A 19,071-nucleotide genomic window follows, 5' to 3' on the forward strand; every position below is an offset into this window, starting at 1 on the left:
GCAAATTTGACCTGCCCATGACTGGTAACTTCCATCCAGAATATATTCTGATTCTGCAGAACAATTACTGCCCATGTTCATTTTTACCCAGGATTTTTAATTTAAGTGTCAGATTATTTTAGATGCTAAGTTTACATTTTGACTACATAAAGTTAAACACATTTCTGTAAAAATTAAAGTCACCTGGTGCTAGGTATTAAATATTAATGAAGAGGTGAATCTTAGACTGGTGGTGTCATTGGTTTGTTCACTGGAGCATAGGTTCAGTTTAGCAATTACCATGTAGCTTTGATATTGCCTAAGACTGAGATGTGTATAGTAGGGAAATTAACTGGTTTTGTTTTGTTTTTCTTCCATGTAGAACTCCTGCCTGACAGTATTAAAACTTCTCAGGTTGTCAGTGCTTCACTTGGCAGCCTTGAGCAGTTCCTAAAAGCTGACAAAACGCTGTTGTTTCCTCACTGCCCTTTCTGCCCAGCACAAAATCTGTCTCCTGGATCTAAATCCTGTGCCCTTGGTTAAAGATAGGGAATGGCACAAGATTAATGCAGAAGGAAACTTGGGATGAAGTTGAACCCTCAGTCCTCTGGTTTTTTGGCTTCTTTGCCTTTCCATCCCCTTCTCATTCAGGTTTTGGTTTCTCTGTGCTGTCAGATATGGACATCTGTGTCAAACATCTTGATGTTACCAGTTCCAGATCGAGCTCTGTTGTTACAGATGCTTCACGCATGGCTCACCACAGCTTCCTTGTTTTCATTCCATCTTGCCTTTCAGGTCAGAGATGTGAATTCCAGTGTCACTTGTGTGCAGGCAAGTCCTGGAGACAAGACTTGCAGCCCCCCCCCCCCAGGTCTGACTGCCAGGCAGGGGCAGCAGGCACAGAGAGGTGCCATGGGGCACCAGACAGTGCTCTGACCTCATTCCAGTCTCGGTCAGACGGTGAAGAATAATGTAACCTCACAGGTGGTGCTATTTGGCCCACGCACTCAAGTTCTCCAAGGGATGGTGTCCACAAGGTTTCAGAATCTGTGTTTGTGCTGTTAAAGATAGGGAAGAAGCTGAACTTCTTCTCCTGCTTGGGGAGAATAATGGCAAAGATTTTTTTCTCTTCCTTGGCTGGGTCACTAGTTTGCTAGCCATCAGTGGGAAACCAGAGTACTTTTGACCTTGTGTGCTACTTTTAGCTTCTTGTTCATCCTTTCCTGAAGGCAACACTGATAAGAGGAAAGGGCACTGTCCTCACCTCTGTGCTCACTGTAGCTGTCCTACAAATCCTGAGGGCCTGGCTTTGTAGTGTCACTCCAGAAGGTGAGTTGCACCATGCTTCAAACAGTGTGTATTTCAACGCCAGGGTCTTCTACCAACAAAGAAGTAGAGGGGGACATACTTCTGACAGGCTTTTTTTGTCCTTCCCTTGTGACATGAAAGGGACAGCTCAGAAGATGGCACTTCATCTAGCACAGTAGCAGGGACTGAAGTCAGCAACCTGTGGCTTGGTTTAGTGGCTCAGAGGTGGATCTCCATGTAGCTGCTGCAGAGAAGTACAGAGGATTTGCAGCCTGTGCACGTGCTGGCTGGAACCTGGACAGGGCAAGGTTTCATTTTACGACTTTCCTGGCATTTCTTTTCCCTGAAGACTGATCTGAAGAGCTGCTGGGTCAAGCCTCATCTTTTCTCATTGCCCTCTGGTAAACTAGATTGTAACACAGAGCTGCTGTGTGCTGTTAAGGCAGAGCTGTCTCCAGTCACCAGGTTCCAAACACTTAGTGTTCCTTCTGGCTTTTGGGGAGGGGGTGTTGAAGGAAAAATGAGTGGATGACACGACAGAAATGGTGACAGTATTGTTCTGGGGTTAAATTAATGCAATAGAAGGGGAAAAAAATTGGCTTTTGCATCCTGCAAGTTTCAGCAAAGACTGATTGCCAGGGGAGTCTTAAGGCTGAGAAGCAGATAACTTGCTGCAGTTAATGTAGAGAATTGCAGCCTCTACCTCATTTTGTCAGCCCTGAATGAGGTTTAAAAGACTAGGAGATTCATGCTCTATCTCAGCAGTCTGTATTTCAGGGAATCTTATTGTTAGTCTGTGGATTTCATGCCCAGAATATGTCAGGGTTCATTTTCCTGTCTTGTAGACAGCGAGGGGATGGGGGAGCCCTGGAGACCTCCTTCCAGCAGCACCTGGCACACTGCACGTTTGCTCTCAAAGATCCAGAGGCTGAATGTGGTGTTTGGCAGCAAAACTTTCTCATGGCAGCAGCTAAAGGAGCGTGGCCCCTCGAGTAACCCTGTTCTCACTGAGCTGGCTGCATCTACCAGCTTGGCTCTTTCTCCCATCTTTTGATTTTTGTCTGTCTGATGGGAAAGAATTATTCTCTGCTCTCCTCAGAGAATGAGAATTAGGGAAACATTTTTGTTTTCTTTGCACTGAGGAGCAGGTTTCTTGCCTGGCTTTTCCATCTGAACAGTGATCCCTCCTGTCCTTTCCATATTGTTTCCTGAGTGTTACAGTGAAAACTGTTCCATGCCTACAGTCATTTGTGACACTCATCTGTTGGGGATTTATTTGCTGGAGTAAGTAGGAAAGGCACAGTTTGGCAAATGAGTTGAAGCTACTGGTGAGAGATGAGGGTTTGTTGTTGTTGTGGGTTTTTTTTGGTTTTTTTTTCCAGAGTTTAATCAGGAAGGAGATTGCAGGGCTGAATGCTCAAAGAGACTTTGTGTGGCCTTTAGTCTTTCAGGCAGCTGCATTTAACTCCTCCCTTGGGAAAACAGGGTCCTGAATGCTCACCAATACATGAGCTTTTTTACACACACAATGCACAAATATTTAGACGTACGCGTGTGTCTATATACACTGTATTATTTATGCCATATATATGTGCAACTGCTGCTACATTTTCCAGTGAGATTAGACTCCTGGCCTGGGTCCTGAAGGCACTGGGAAGCAGCACAGTCCCTGCATAGAAGGCAGCTTTCTAACCATAATGAAGTTTCCCTAATTGGATTTGTTCACATATGCTGTGGCTGATAAGCGGAAGGTTAATAAGAAAGAAAGTTGATTTCCTTAGTTGCCAAATTCCTTTTTTTAGACAAATAATTTAGAGGAAAATTACTGCTAAAAGCATAATTTTATTCCTGGTCTTAATGTAAAGAAAGGATTACTGTATTTTAAACACTTAGCATTTCTGTCAGCAGCTTGGTTTAAATGCAGAAATTCCAGTTGGTTCCCGTCAGCTGAGGGTTTTTTAAGACTCCCCACTCACTCCCTACCCCCATAAACCCCATCCTTCACTTTCTGTGTTGTACAAAGGGGAAATAAATACTAAGACCACAGTTTAAATATTTTTTTTTAATGCTGCTTCCACCTGGGATCTCAGAGCCTGTGACACCAGCAAAGAGCTGTAGGAAATGGTGCATTTGCTTCTTTTTATCAGAGCAAAGATGGCAAATGAGCAACACATTGTGGGCACAGTCTGGCAGGATGGTGCCAGCCTCTGTTGCTTGTCTATCCTTAAAACCAATGGGAGGGATTTGTTTCTCCCCCAAACCTTCTGTGTCAGGAACTGGGTCAAAATTACTCTTGAGACTGCAATATATGAGGGGAAAAAAGCAGTGTAGTGGAAGGGTAGGTGAGCAACTCTGCTTCGTTCCCTACCTCTGATGTATCACTGGGGTATCAGTGGGAAAGTGAGTGTTGGAGGGGTGAGAATCACAGACTTGTCAGAGTGGGAAGGGACCTCTAGAGATCCATCTAGTCCCACTCCCCTGCTAAAGCAGGATCACCCAGAGCACATCACCCAGGGCTGCATCCAGGGGCTGGAATATCTGCAGAGAAGGGGACTCCACACCCTCCCTGGGCAGCCTGTCCCAGGGCTCTGTCACCCTCACAGGCAAGAAGTTTTCCCTCATCTTTCAGGGGCACTTCCCATGCTCCAGCCTGTGCCCGTTGCCCCTCGTCCTGTCCCTGGGCACTGCTGAGCAGAGTCTGGCTCCATCCTCCTGCACCCACCCTGAGATACTGCCAGGCATTCAGAAGGTCTCCCCTCAGCCTTCTCTTCTCCAGGCTGAGCAGTCCCAACTCTCTCAGCCTTTCCTCATCAGGGTGATGCTCCAACCCCCCAGGCATCCTTGTTGCCCTCCCCTGGACTCTCTCCAGCAGTTCCCTGTCTCTCTTGAACTGGGGAGCCCAGAACTGGTCCCAGTTCTCCAGCTGTGGCCTCACCAGGGCAGAGCAGAGGGGCACAATGACCTTTCTCCACCTACTGGCCACACTCTTCCTCATGCAGCCCAGGATTCCACTGGCCCTCTTGGCCCCAAGAACACATTCCTGACTCATGGATCATCTACTATCTATCAGGACCCTCAGATCCTTCTGGGAACTACTTTCCAGCAGGTCCACCCCTAACCTGTACTGGTGCCTGGGTTCTTCCTCCCCAGGTGTAGGACCCTACCCTTGCCCTTGTTGAACCTCATGAGGTTCCTCTCTGCCCAGCTCTCCAGCCTGTCCAGGTCAAAGGTTTAACAGACTCCCCCTGCAGAGCTAATTGGGATGGATGTAGCTGGGAAGTTATGTGCCAGAGAGGAGCAGAGTTTCCCATATCATCACTTCATGCACTGACAACACACCAGTACACTTCTGAAAAAAATGTGTAGCTGGTGTTTGAATATTTTGCAGCACAGTCTGGTGACTCTCCAGGAAGATTTTTTAATTATTTCCCACTCCCCCTCGAAGCCACAAAACTGTTTTCCTTCATAAAATTGGAGTTGAGATCCATTAATCAACCTGTGAAAGCTCAGTGAATATTGAATGTCTGGAGGGTAGGAGTAATTTTAGGGACAAAGATCAGTGAAGAAGGATAATCAGAACCTTCTGTACCAAAATGTGATGGAGTCAGGAAGTTTTTTGAAGACCTAAAGGCAAAGAAAGTATCAACACTGCAAAGTACTTGTGAATTCAAATATAGTACTAACATTTCTAAGGCTTGCAGAGGAAGATGAGATTGAATCTCAGTTACTTCCTTGATATTTCTAAGACTTCTAATGAATAGTCTAGTGCAATACTGAATGAATGAAAAGCATTTTGAAAAGCAATGAAGCTAAGAAGGTTTGGCAGTGGTGGCCTCTTATCTGATTGGAATGGCAAGGGAGAATAATGCTGAGTGTGAGGGTGTGATGGGAGAGTGCTCTGAAAAGCTGCTTTCTTCTCCCCCATTTCCTTCTGATCAGCCAAAGTGCTCATATCTGACCAGTTTTAAAATACTTGGAGAATTATAGTCATGGTGCTTTTTCAAGCAGAATTAAGAGTGAAGAGCAGTGAGGTGCAGCAAGCAGAGCGGCCAGAAGTGGTGAGCTCAGTTGACAGGACTGTTTTTGCACAGGCATTACAATCAGATCCACGTTTAGCTTTACATCCTTTGTTTAGCGGCATCAGAAGAAGCGTGGCCAGCAGGTCAAGGGAGGTGATCCTGCCCCTCTACTCCACACTTGTGAGACCTCACCTGGAGAACTGTAACCTGTTCTGGAGCCCTCGGCGCAGGAAGGACATGGAGCTCTGGGTGCAAGTCCTGAGGAGGCCACAGAGACAATGGGAGGGCTGGAGCAGCTCTGCTCTGGAGGCAGGCTGGGAGAGTTGGGGTGTTCAGCCTGGAGAAGAGAAGGCTCCAGGGAGACCTGAGAGCACCTTCCAGGGCCTGAAGGGGCTCCAGGAAAGCTGGGGAGGGACTTGGGACAAAGGCAGGGAGGGCTGGGAGCAGGGGGAAGGGTTTCCAGCTGGCAGAGGGAGCTGGAGCTGAGATGTGAGGGAGAAATTCTGGGCTGTGAGGGTGGGGAGAGCCTGGCCCCGGTTGCCCAGGGAAGCTGTGGCTGCCCCATCCCTGGCAGTGTTGAAGGGCAGGTTGGATGGGGCTTGGAGCAGCCTGGGCTGCTGGGAGGTGTCCCTGCCCATGCAGGGGGTTAGAGCTAGATGATCTTGAAGGTTCCTTCCAACCAAAACCATTCTGTGATTCTCCCTGTGTCAAAGTTACCTTAGTTCTGACCAGGAAATATCTCTCTCTGCTTCAGGGGTGGTTGTGCATTCCTGCTGTCTGTTCAGCATCGGTGGCTGTACGGCTCAGCATCTGGAATTTTGACATGATCTTTGTTTCTTTGTTGTTGGTATATGAGAGCCTGAACTTTTCCGTGAGGCTGGGAGGCTCAGGATAATGGCAGAGGTTAATAGAAACTTAGATGGGGATACTAAGCTGTTTTGGTTTTTTTTTTTTTGCTTTGAAATTTTTGGCTAAAATCAGCGAGATTCTCAAGCTCTGAATTCCCAGACCCTTTTCCTTGTCTCAGTTTAGATTTGGATGTGTGCCCACAAAGTGGGGTTGCTGTTGGTGAAAAAGGGGTCAGGATGCTGGGGATGGTGATGAGGGAGATGGTGGGAAAGGTGAAGGAAAGCAACTTTGCCTTTTTCTACCTGTCAGTTTTGTCCTCTTCTCACATAACGGTCTCTTCAGTCAGTAACAAACAGCAGTGACAGCAGAAGTCAGACACCAGCCAGAGTAGTGAGTTTGTTCTCCTGCCCTGCAAAGGTCACAGCCTCAGCTGAAAAACCTGAGGGCCTCTTCATGGTGAGGTTGCAGGGTACTTGTCAAGGTGACAAACCTCTCTTAATGTCTTTCCAGCATCGTGTGGACACGGGGGGCCAAATGTGCAAAAGGCGCTTGGGCCCTGATCTGCAGAGCTCTTCAGGTGCCTCCATTCATCACACAGACAGACCCGCAGTGGCTTGGCTCAGTTTTCTGTGGAAAGTGGGTCAGTGGGAATAAGTGGTTCAGCTTTGTGTCATCTGAGGAGAGGACTGGAGTCACGTGCAGTGCTGTCAGTTTGACACACTAAGGCTGACATCAGACTTGCACTGGGTGGTCTGGGACTCCCCTGCTGCTGCTGGGCTTGCAGTGGGGTCATTTTAGCACACTGATGGGTGGAGGTGTTGAGCACTTGGAAACCTTTAGTGTCCTCTAGCTTCATCACATGCAGGCAAGAAATTCATAGTAGTAACAATGTCTGCAATGGTGTAAAAATATTAATGCAGTAGATGGCAGATGTTTATGTCTGGGTGTGTGCTGACTCCATCAATATGGGATCAAAACCCTCCTGGGACTGCTCTTCAGAGGTACGGAACAATTAGGTAATTATTTGATAACCCTGATGAACAGTGAAGACTGTTTATCCATTCATGAGATTTGTTCTGTCCTTCCCTTCTTCTGTGCACACACTTGCCAGGACACAAGAAAGAGAAAATGTTGCTCTTGAAAATTGTGTGGTTCCTACCAACTGAACATGGTAGCTGCTCAGAGAAGTCACACTCAGCTGAAGGACAGCCCTTAAATGTGTTGTTCCTGTGCAAGACACAGACTATTGTGGGTTTAGGAAATTCAGGTGAAGTCTTGAGGATTAGTGGTGGGTGACTCCGTAGGCTCCATGCCCAGAGGGCTGGGGAAGAGCTGTGTGGTGAGAACCACAAGTCTGAGTCTTGGGGTCAAAGGTATGAAATACAGGAGAGGGTGTCTGCTGCTCTTCTTCCCAGGAACAAGTGACAGGACCAGAGGGAACGGCCTCAAGTTGTGCCAGGGGAGGCTGAGGTTGGATCTGGGGAACAATTCCTTCCTGGCAAGGGTTGTCAGGGCCTGGCCCAGGCTGCCCAGGGCAGGGGGGAGTCCCCATCCCTGGAGGGGTTTCCGAGCCCTGGAGATGGTGCTGAGGGACATGGGGCAGTGGTGGCCTTGGCAGGGCTGGGGGAAGGGTTGGACTGGAGGGTCTTCAGGGTCCTTTCCAGCCAAAATGATTCTGTGATTCTATGACTTGGTCCTGTCAATCTTCTCATTCTCCTTCAAGTGGAATAAAACTCTGAACTGAGTTTGGAGCCAAGATCTTCCTGGGAATCTGGTGACTCTGAGAGGTAGAACAAGTGCTTTGGGATTGCAAGTGTACTTGGCACTGCTCCTGGTCTGTGTTTTATACCCTGAGTGTGGACATAGGATAATGATGGAGTTTTTGGGACATGATTTAGTGGACATGGTGGTGTTGGGTTGTTGGTTGGTCTTGATGGACTTACAGGTCTTTTCCAACCTTCATGTTTCTGTGGTTCTGTGAGTTGGTACCAAAAGCTGAGGGCACTCAGAAGGGGACTGGGCAAATTCCTGGAAGAAAGATCCTTAGTCTGGTTCATAGGGAGCCTGAGCCACAGATTCCTGGATCCTGGAACAAGATGCTTAGGGGGTTTCATTACATACATCCTCTCTTCTGATGCTCTTCTGTATGTGACAGCTTGGCCAATATTGGTGACTGACTCCTGAATGTTGTGTTTGACTTCCTCATGTGTCCCTGCTGCTGTGTAATTCTCAGTGGAGGTGGGAAGGTCGAGCTCCCACTTGAGGTGGGGAAGTTGCTGGGGCCTGTGGCAGGTGTGGGGTGGAAATGCTGGGTCCCAAGCAGAGCATGTTTGTGGAGAAGATGAGAGAAAGGTTTGCTGCTTGTAGCCAGGAACATTTGATCTTCAGTAATGACAAAAAATAATGTGAGTTGCCATTTCCTGAGAATAAAGGTTATGTTTAGTGTCAGGCTTTTTGGTGTGAGCAGTGTAAATAGTCCTAAGGGCTGTACTGAAGCACTGTTTGAACTGTATCAGCCAGGGTTGCACTCTTTCAAGTCTCATTGTTTTGATCTGTTCCCTGTGTGTTTTTTGCAGCTTTTCCGACGCGTGGCAGCTGCCCTGCCTGGAATGGAAAGCACACAAGACAAAAGTAGAGAAGACAGTATCCTTTATGGCCCTGGGCTGGGGGTCAGGGGGGGCAAAGCACTGCCAGGTGTTCCTGTGGACAAGGAAAACACAGGCCCTGAATAACAAGGATGAAGAAGGAGGGAGCAGTACCAATCCTCACCCCTTGTTCAGCTTCTGGACATCCCAAAAGGAGGCCTGAGAGGGGGAATGGGGGCAAGTAACCTTGGAGCTGGTTGTTCTAAGGAAGAAGGCTTGGTGGATTAGGAGGATGGGACAAGGAGTGTTAATGGTAGAGGGCTCTGCTGTAAAGCAGGGGAGGTAGGGATGCTTAGGGCTATGAGGTGGTGTAAAAGTGAGGACAACTGAGTGAAAGCTGAAGGGAGGACAATGGGAAGGAGCTGAGGGTGGGGTCAAACAGATCCAGGAGGATTCTTTGCTTGGGTTTGAGCAGGTTGGATGTGGAGAGGGAGGAGGAGACTATGGAGCTGGAGAAGACAGCTGCAAAGAGGCCTAAAAACCCCCCCTCTGTGGCTCTTGCAGATCTGACTTGTAGAACCCTAGAATGAGCTAAGTTGGAAGGGACCTCTGTAGGTCCCTTCTCCAACCCTCCTGCTCAAAGCAGGGCTAACTCCAAACTCTGGCAAAGTCTCAGGGTCATGTTCAGGGCAGCTTCTGAAATCTCCAAGGAAGGAGATCCCAGAACTCCCAGGATAACCTGGTGCAGAGCTTGACTCCAGGCAGCTCTGAGCAGGCATCTGCATGGTGTGAGGGAGGAGAAGACTCCAGTGAAGGGATCAGCCTTGGAGAAGGAAGTTGATGTGAGGGATGGAGAAGGGATAAAACTTTCTTCATAACTGGCAGTATGGCTGAATCTGAGGTGCTTTTCTGGCCAGCTGGGTGTGTTTGGGGAGGACAGTGAAGCCCATGAAGGTGCTTTTGTTGGGTGGCTGTGACAAAATTGTAGGAGTGGTTGTGGTTGCTCAGCATAGCTCTGAACGTGAAAGGAGTTCTGTGATAACTGAGCCACTTCTTAACAATCTCTGCTCCACCAGAATACCCATTTCTGCTCTCTTGCATCAGAGAGGAGAGGTAATGGAGAAGGTGGAGAGGGAGCTGCCTGCCTCCACAGCAGGAGTGCTGGATGGGAGGTGAGAATGGACAGAGAGCAGGGGAAATCCTGGCAGGTACTTCCAGATGGGAGCAAAGAGGGGTTGCGTTGCATCTGGATGGAATGATTAGATGAGATGTTGGAAGTGGGTGTGCTTTTCTGAGAAGAGGAACTTGTTCAGGATTGTCTGGTTTGTTTGCAGCAGGGATCACGTAGCTGGCAGCTGGGAAATGCAGGAGAAATGGTGCTTTGGAGGAAGGATGTGGAAGGAGCTGTAGGAGGGGGACTGAAACTACACCTGAGACCCCACCTAAAGCATTGGAGCCCCCAGAACAGGAAGGACACGGAGCTGTTGGAGAGAGGCCAGAGGAGGCCCCGGAGATGCTGGGAGGGCTGGAGCAGCTCTGCTCTGGAGCCAGGCTGGGAGAGTTGGGGTGTTGAGCCTGGAGAAGAGAAGGCTCCAGGGAGACCTGAGGGCACCTTCCAGGGCCTGAAGGGGCTCCAGGAAAGCTGGGGAGGGGCTTGGGACAAGGGCAGGGAGGGCTGGGAGCAGGGGGAAGGGTTTCCAGCTGGCAGAGGGAGCTGGAGCTGAGATGTGAGGGAGAAATTCTGGGCTGTGAGGGTGGGGAGAGCCTGGCCCAGGTTGCCCAGGGAAGCTATGGCTGCCCCATCCCTGGCAGTGTTGAAGGGCAGGTTGGATGGGGCTTGGAGCAGCCTGGGCTGCTGGGAGGTGTCCCTGCCCATGCAGAGGGGTTGGAACTGGATGATCTTGAAGGTCCTTTCCAACCCAAACTCTTCTAGGATCTCCTGTAGAGCATCTTACTGCATAAGGGAAGGGAGGATTTGGGAAGCTGTGGATTGCAGCTGATCAGGGACAAGCTTTGTGTGACAAGGACTCATCAAAAATACTTTGTTATGCAGGTCACTCAAAGGTTAATGAGCAGCCATCTTTATTAACGAGAGGACGGGGGCAGAACACACAGGCACTGGCTGCTGGGCCTTTGGTTTCCCTATCAGGGAGTTGGATCACGGGTCTGTAAATGGGAGGGCAGTCAGGGCACTCGGAATTTGCCTCCCTGCAGGCTGCAGATAGCAGAAATTGAACGTGATTGACTCCCAGATGGCTGTGCTAGGATTAACCAGGGGGGATTTTCCAGAGGCTTTTTTGCAGAACATGGAGAGTTCAAGGTCCTGAACTGCTCGTGCTCATTGATGAAGCTGGCAAGACTCAATTTGGGAATCTCAGATTCATTATTGAGGTTTAGATCAACAAAACAAATGGACCAAATATTTGAGGTGATTTATTGGTCTTCTCTTTCCCTTTTTGTGTTTATTTTCTGCTAACCTCTGTAAAAATCAACTTCAACCCCCTAAAGAAAGGAGCTGGAAGTACCAGCTGTGTGACCTCTTTGCTTCTGTGTTAACTGATAAGAGAAATGCTGGAGGCTTGTGCTGAACAAGTGGGGCTTGAGGATTCATGTTCAAAGCTCCTCCTGTGAAGGGCTGCTGAAGTGTTGTAAGTGTAGGGCATCCATTGGGAATTCAAGTGCCAGACAGGAGGGAGCAGCGTATCACAGGTCGGTTCAGAGCAGCAAAGTGTCCAGCAACCTTAGGTTCTTGTGGGATATTGGCTGTTGTTGCTAAGCATGAGTCCAGGAACCCCTTCTCCAAACCCACCACTGACTCATGTCCTTCAGCACCACTGCCCTGAGCAGCCTAGGCCAGGGTAGTCGTGGAGTCCCCATCTCTGCAGGGGTTTTCAAAGCTGTGTGGATGTGGTGCTGAGGGACATGGGTCAGTGGTGGCCTGGGCAGTGCTGAGTTAATGGTTGGACTGGATGATCTTCCAAGTCTTTTCCAACCAAAACTATTCTATGGTTTATTTCAAAGTGTGGATCTGTCTGGAGGTGTTGATTAGACCCTTCACTGTATAGATCTTTAATCACTTTGGAACAAGAGGAGATCACTGGGGAGGAGCAGAGTCTGGTTAAAGCCAGACATTTGGGTTATGGCATGGTTTCTATATGTCCTTAAGGAGGTGCCAGGGCAAGAGAGGCTGCTGAGAAACTTGGATCTTTTAGCAGGGCCTGTAGAGACAGGACAAGGGGTGATGGTTTTAAACCAAAGGAGGAGAGATGTAGAAAAGGTACAAAGGAGAAGTTGTTTACAATGAGGATGGTGAAACACTGGCCCCAGTGGCCCAGAGAGGTGGGAGATGCCCCATTCCTGGAGACATTCCAGGCTGGGTTGGATGGAGCTCTGAGCAACCTGGGGTTTAGTTGAAGGTGTCTCTGCTCACTGCAGGGGGCTGGGACTAGATGAGCTTTCCTGGTCCCTTCCAACCCAGACCATTCCATGTTTCTCTGATCTGTGTTGTGGTTTGAAGCCAGTCTTTTCAAGAGCTTTTGAAAATACTTTCCAAGAATTTCCTTGGGAAGTACTGAGCTGAAAACTCCAGTCAAGATCCTGCTCCTCCTCTTGCTTGGTAGGGGGAGAATCACAGAGTTACAGAGAATTCCAGGTTGGAAGGGACCTCAAGGATAGATGGTCTAACTTTTTTAGTTCATACTGTAGTTCATCTGAGGTCAGTCTGAGACTCGAGAGACGGAGTTGGATCCCTGTTTGCCTTAACTCCTTCCTTCCAGTGATTGACATAAAACTGGAAAAGCCTCAAGAGCAGCCTGTCAGTGAAGGAGGCTGTTCCTGCTAATACCATGTGGCTTCTACCTTTCTCCAGAACATCACTGCTTCCCCTCCCTTTACTCTTCATTGACTGCAGTGTGAATATTGGCTTGAACCTTCCCCTTCCAGTAATAACGTATCGCAGTTCATCATCGCTGGCTGTCTCGTGGAGATGATCTATTAGCTTCACAAGCACACACACACACACACACAAAGAAAATGTCAGTGTCTTCATTATTTATAAGAAAAAAAAAAAAGCCAAAATATTCCAGCATATTCTAGTTATAACTTAAAAAAAAAAAAAAGAAAAAAAAATAGGTACAATTTCTTAATATTCGTTCCTTTTTTTAATATGTTATGATGTTGCACTTTGAAATGATGGGAACTGAGTAAGTTTTGGATGGGACTTAGAGGAGATGTATGTGCAGAAGAATGCTTGCAAATCTCACCCATTTGATTTCTCTAACCAACTGGAAGTGACCAGGCAGCAGTCAGAAATGCAAGCAGAGGTGGCCTGTGCTGAGGGGTAAATTCTTATCCTTAGCCATCATATTAATAATAAAAAAAAACCCAAACAAATTAAAACCAAGCTCTTAATCTTTTGAGCAGAGATAGTCTGACTGGTTTTCAAACTCCAGGCGGGGCTTTCAACACCATGAAAGGCTCCTGGATTTTTTTTTTTTGATAGTCCTTGCAGAGGCACCGTGGACATGTTTCAGAGGAGGAATATGGAGACACACACAAAGTGTCCTTCTGAACAGGCTGAATGGCTTCTGGAGGATGTTTCTGGGGGAAGGAAAGGGTTGGATGTGCATTAGCAAAACACTTGCAGGGAACAGGGAAAGAATGTTTCGAGTGCAAGATGAGTTTTAAGAGCATTTCTTTATTATTATTTTTTTTTTTCCCCTTTTATGTAGAACACCAATGAAGTAAATGATTCCCGCATTTGAGCTGTTTGGAGGAGAAAGCATTTTGCTTCCTTATTGTTTTGTTTGTTTGTTTTTAAGGGGAAATATTAAGTGGATTCAGGACTGGCACTAACAGCTGCCAAGGTGGATTGAAACCTTGCAAATTTGTCAGGAAGGGGAGGGAGCAGCTGGATATCCCAGGGTGAGCTCACAGGAAGAGAGGGAATCGTACCTGCTTTTCCCTAGCGTGGCCGTAGGTCGACTGGGGAAGGGGTATTTGCTTTGATCATACAGAAATCTAGTTGAGAGATCTTAGAGGGAAAGGAAGGGAGTTTAATAGGATGGAAACCAACTGATGATTATGCAGATTTATGCCTTTATTTTTTAGCAATTTTTTAATTTTATGTTCAGTCTTCCAAGTTGGTTTAGTTTGGTTCACTAGAGCTGTATAGCTTGGTTAAACAACAAGTAATTTAGTTTTCTATTTAACTAGGCTTACAATTAACCTTGGTTTTTTTTTTTTTTTGGTCTTTGATATTTATTTCTTGGCTTAATTTTTTTATTATTATTGTTTTCAGTCATTTTGGGGGTTTGTTTTTGCTGAGGAATCTGTGTAGAGCTTTGCTGATGTTGCCAGATGTAGCTACCCAAGAAACACGGAATCGAACACACTAGAAGTGCACCCTTTTAATCTTTACTAGTCATTGTGAAGTTGCTGTGTAAGTTAATAAACCACAATTGTAAATACATTGTTTGCTGGGCGAAAATGGCTGAGTTACAGTGCAGGAAGGAATTCTTGAGTCTGTGTTGCAATTGCTACTTAAACGAACAATTGCAAGCAAATATTCAGGCTCCTCCTTTGTTCTCTTTCTGCCCCTTCTGCCATCTAAAATTAACCAACTGGGGAAGAGAAAGGGAATCGTTCCTTACCACCACTTTCACCAGGAAAAATGGGCATCAAAGAGTTGGAATTCTTCATTCCTGGAATGAATGCTAGACTCGTGCCCAGCCCTGGGTTTATAGCAGCTCTGCACAACGATAGCTGAAAAGGCAGAACGAGATGTAAAGTGCTTTTATAATGCAATATTAAAGGCAAGTTTTTTTGACGTGGCATGTCTTGAAATAAACATCAATGATATGTGACAAAGGATCATTCTTTATTTAAAAGAAACTCTTTGGGGGGAAGGAAACCTGGCTGCTTTTCCTGTATTGTGCTGTTCTTAACTGTGCAAAAATGGTTCATCTTGCTGCTGGTTTGGTTTGTTGGTTGTTTTTTTTTTTCCTCTTCATGCAACTTGTGTTGGTCATCATTTGTCTGTTTTCCACAAGCACATACCTTTTTTGGCTTCTGATATAACCAAACCCCTACGTTTCCTGTAGTTACAAGCTTTTTAAGCACTGGATTTGCAGGGAGCTGGCTTAGCATGTTCTGGTTCCAGTGGATGAGCTGCTTTTAATGGAAGCTCCTTGTGGAGAAGCAGCTGCACGTCTGGGAGGAGGTTTGTTCAATGGGCCCCTTGTAACTTGCTCTAAAAAATAAAAGGGTGAGAAAGGAGCATGTCCGTGAGCTCTGTGTGCAACACAGCCCAGTGGTTGCAGGAACAAGGATGAGTTGTCTGGCATTTATCCTTCAGGAGAGCCCTGAGGTCTGCTCAGGACAGCCAGGTCTGTTTAATGTATGTCCTTGCTGATAGTGCTTAACACAACTCCAGGACTCAATCCTGGTCTAATCCCAGTTTTCCAGAGAAGAGACCCTTCCAGAGTAAGCACAGGAGCAACACAGACCTTCATCTATTTATTTTGCACCATCTGTCTGTTGGGGTTTAGCTTCTAGTTTTCTTTTGCTCCATCAACATGGCCAGTAGAACCACCCAAGCCTTTTTTTAATGACAGTTTTGTAAACAGTGAAGGTTTCTGCTCTGTTTCTTTTCTCCTCCCCACTCTGGCTTGATTGTTGTACAGTACATTATGCAGCTAATTCCATTTAACTCACTTTTTGTCTTGATACAAGTAGTTGAAGAAATTGTATTAAGGGGGAAAAAAAAGGTTCCTTTTCTTCGTGTTGGAATGTCACTGGTACCTCAGCTCTCTTTGATAATATGGAACAACAACAACAACAAAAGAAATCCTAGCGCTTGAACTAAATAAATACCTGTCTCATTGGAAAGCTCTGGCTCTCTTCTCTAAGTATGTCCTTCAGAATGCAGGTTCGTGGGCGTGCAGGGCTGCTGCTGCTGCTCTGGGGGTTTGAGGTGCTGCAGGAGGCTTTTTTTAGGGGCAAGATGAAGGGTTTGGGTTGGTTTATATTGGAGGAGGGTGGTGGAATTGTGTGCTTACTGTCCCTCTGGTTCTGTACCATGTCTCTGCACTTGTTTCCAGCCATCAACAAGTGAGATGGAGGACGGGTCCTCCTCTGCCTGCTGCCACTCTGCTTCTCTGCTCCTTTCTTGCTCTTGAAATCCAGCAGCTTCCTCCCTTCCCTTTCACAAAGGTGACTCGGTGAGCATGGGTGGACCAAGCCCACCTTCCTTGAGGAGGATCCTCTGTAAGGCTCCATCTGGCTGGTGATGGCTGCGGGGATGGGGAGGTGAGTACCAGTAACAGATGCTCTTTGATGGAGTTATCCTTGTCTAGTATTCCAGGGAAATTAACTGGTTCTGGTCTGGTAACACCAGCAGCCTCTTGTCACTTGTTCAAGCTCCTCTCTATTAAAAGGACCTTCAATAAATTGGTAATTTAATTTGACAAGGAAGAAACTTGAACTCGTGGCTGTGGAGATGGTGCTGCAATTAGTGATACGGGAACAGCCAAATGGTGAGGCTGGGTGGGGACAGGTCCCCACCTCTAGGTTGTGTCCTGGGTGGCAGCACAGCTGGGGAGCTGCTTGAGGGAATGGGAGGGCACACCCAAAAAAGGACACAGTCACCTCTGAAAAGTGGGTTTCGGGTGAATCTTATTAGGAGCTGAACTGAGTATTGATGAGTTGTCTCCAGGGAGCACTGAGATGTCCTGCTCTGGGTTCCTCCTCACTGCTCCCTGTGGCTGTTGAATTCCCTTAATGCTGCTGTTGTAGGTAGCCTGGGGGCTGTCACCTCAAATCCTGGTAGCTCAGTTTCCCACCTGTAAAAAGGGGCTGGATTAAACTGGAGAGAAGGGGCTGCTACTGGGCAAGGCATGGTCGAGGGGCGTCCATCGGCCCCGGCGTGGGATGCTGGTCCCACAGCTGCAGTGGGTCAGACTCCTCCCAACCTTGCTGGTTGTTATTAGCTATGAAGTCAGAGAGGGAGTGTCTGGCTTGGATTGGAGAGTGCCTCATGCTGGTGTTTGCTGATGGTTTCTTTGTCTGCTCCACTGGAAGGGTCAACTGATTTTCCCAGGCTGGAGGAGCTGCAGCAGCATCCATCCTCCTGACAGCGTCTGCAGAGCTGCTGCAGCCGCCAACACCGACCCCTCGCTGCACAGCCTGGCTTCTGCTGCCACCACCTACAGCCTCGGCAGACTAGACCCTGAGAGGGCTCTGCCTGATGCAGCAGCACCTTTTTCCATGCTGGGCATGTCCCAGCCCTGAAAGGCAGATCAGTGGGGGACGGGCAGGCTGCCTCTTGCTGTCGTGGCTGCGGCAGAGGCTGCCAAGGCTCCCGCAGGCAGGAGAGCGGCTGCAAACACCCAGACCTCAGAGCAGCCTCTGCTGCCTGCACTGCTGGGCTGGCTGCTCGGCCGCCTCCTCTGCTGCTCTGTCATTCCCTGAGATGAGTTTCCAGGCTTTGCTGCCCTTGGTTTCTCATCAATTTGTGAAAGGACCCTTTTTTTTCCGCCCCCCCACTCCTCTCTTTAACCACTTTCTCTTCCCCACCCTGCTCTGAACGCGCATCCAAGCCGAACCCGCCATTTTATGAGGACTTTGGGATCCTTTTGTAGCAGCTGAACATCACCAGCTGCCCAGGCTGATGCTGTAGGTGTGTCAGGAGTTAAATGCTGGCTGAATTGCAATGACATGAGCAGCTCTGCCTGCTCCAGGGAGGATGAGGAGCAGGGCAGGGCTGAAGGCAGCTGGGTTCCTTCCTGGGTTCGGAAGGAGGAGGCTCTTGGTGAGTGTTGTTCCTGAGTCTGGTCTTCCAGGCTTGCCACCTGTTTCTGAGCTTTTTGGGTATAAATTAAAGCCATTTTGAGTGTTTGCTGTCGGCCACCTGGAGAGCGCGTCTGGAAGGAGGATTGTGTTAAAGGCTTGATTAAAGTTACTGCTAATTAAAGCACTGAAGTGGCTCTGGATCCCCCCCCTGCCCAGCCAATCCATCCGCAGCGCCACGTGTCCTTGGATACTGGGCGTTGGAGGGAGCAAATGGTGCTTATTGATGATCCCAAGGCTGGTGGTGGATTTGACACTGACCTTTCCCGTGTTTATCCAAGCTCAGGAAGAGGGGAATGGGTGGAAGTTCGAGGCTTGATCCTGACATTTGCTGAGGCACAGCAGCTCATGATGCAGCTGCTTTATTTCCAGATAAGTGGGTTTTGATCACAGCGAGGGTCAAGCAGCCTCCAGCCAGTTCCTTTGCCGTGACATCTGGGGACTAATCTTATGAGGCTGTTTGTGGGCACGCTTGGACACTGACCCCTTAAACCTGGTCTCACCACGTTAATCCTTGTTTTGGGGAGTTTTTCAAGTCATTCTGGGCTTTGGCAAATGTTTGGGGCTTCAGCATCTCTCACTTGCTGGAAGAGAGGGGTCATGCAAGCCTGGATTTGAGTTGGGAGTTGAGTGGGTCAACCCGAGTTTCTGTTTCTCAGCATTTCTTGTCCCTTTGGTCCTCCACAGCCTGGGTTCCAGTTGGCCCCTGAGAAGCCCCTCTCCTGCAGGCGAAGACCTGAGTGGAAAGGAAACCAAGCCAGGTGGTTTTGTGGTCGATAATTTCTGCTCTTCATGCTTCCAAATTTCTCGTTAACCTGTTTTAATTGCTTCCTTGTTTAGCTTCCTAGTGAGGGGTCTGGCTGCCATCAGCTTCTCCCACTGACAGCATGAAGACCCCAGGAATTGCTGCTGGAGGCTCCTGCTAGTCCCTCACTGCCATTCTTGGTGGCCTTGCCTGGATCTCTTGGTGTCCCTGGATCTTCAGGAGACTGGCACAGCCCTGCTCAGTTGGAGAGAAGCTGGATCAGCCCTGGGATGTTCAGGTACTGCAGGGATGGGGAGCAGATGAGGGGTCTGAGCTGGGGAAAAGGAGCTTTTGCAGGTCAGGAGCTGGACACAGTGTGGAAAGGGGAGGCAGCTGCCAGAACATGCTGCTCTTGATGAAGCATTTCCAGATGTTTCCCTCTCCAGGCATGTCTCACCCTTGGGTTATGCACCTTGTGTGCTAACTACCTGCCAGTGGCTCCTGGCCAGGCACTGGAATGGGCTTGGCTGAGCTTTTCCCAAATCTACCTGCTCCCAGGATTGCTGAAGTCCCTGGGAAAAGAGGGTTGAGGGGGTGTCCCCCTGCTTGGCTTGTCCCTACAGCTGCCTCTTCCCTCCCCAGCCCAAACCATCTTGCACCCCTGGGTTATGCTGCTTGAGACTCAGGTGCTTTATTCCCACTGGGGCTCTGCATCCCAGGCTGCTTCGTTAGCAGCCAG

General features: G+C 48.3%; 1 protein-coding gene across 2 annotated transcripts in view; it reads left to right on the forward strand.

Moving 5' to 3' along the window:
* Window positions 1-14,608, forward strand: part of RAB6A (RAB6A, member RAS oncogene family) — a 67,182-nt gene extending 52,574 nt beyond the window's left edge. For both annotated transcript variants that reach the window (XM_051608800.1, XM_051608799.1), the window contains exons 7-8: window positions 8,732-8,798; window positions 12,517-14,608. In XM_051608800.1, the coding sequence (XP_051464760.1) occupies window positions 8,732-8,798; window positions 12,517-12,581 (132 nt within the window). In that variant the 3' untranslated portion in view covers window positions 12,582-14,608. The remainder of the gene's footprint in view (window positions 1-8,731; window positions 8,799-12,516) is intronic.
* Window positions 14,609-19,071: the final 4,463 nt, after the last annotated feature.

Source organism: Apus apus, chromosome 1 (assembly GCF_020740795.1).
Source record: "Apus apus isolate bApuApu2 chromosome 1, bApuApu2.pri.cur, whole genome shotgun sequence".
In the NCBI taxonomy this organism is placed as follows: domain Eukaryota; kingdom Metazoa; phylum Chordata; class Aves; order Apodiformes; family Apodidae; genus Apus; species Apus apus.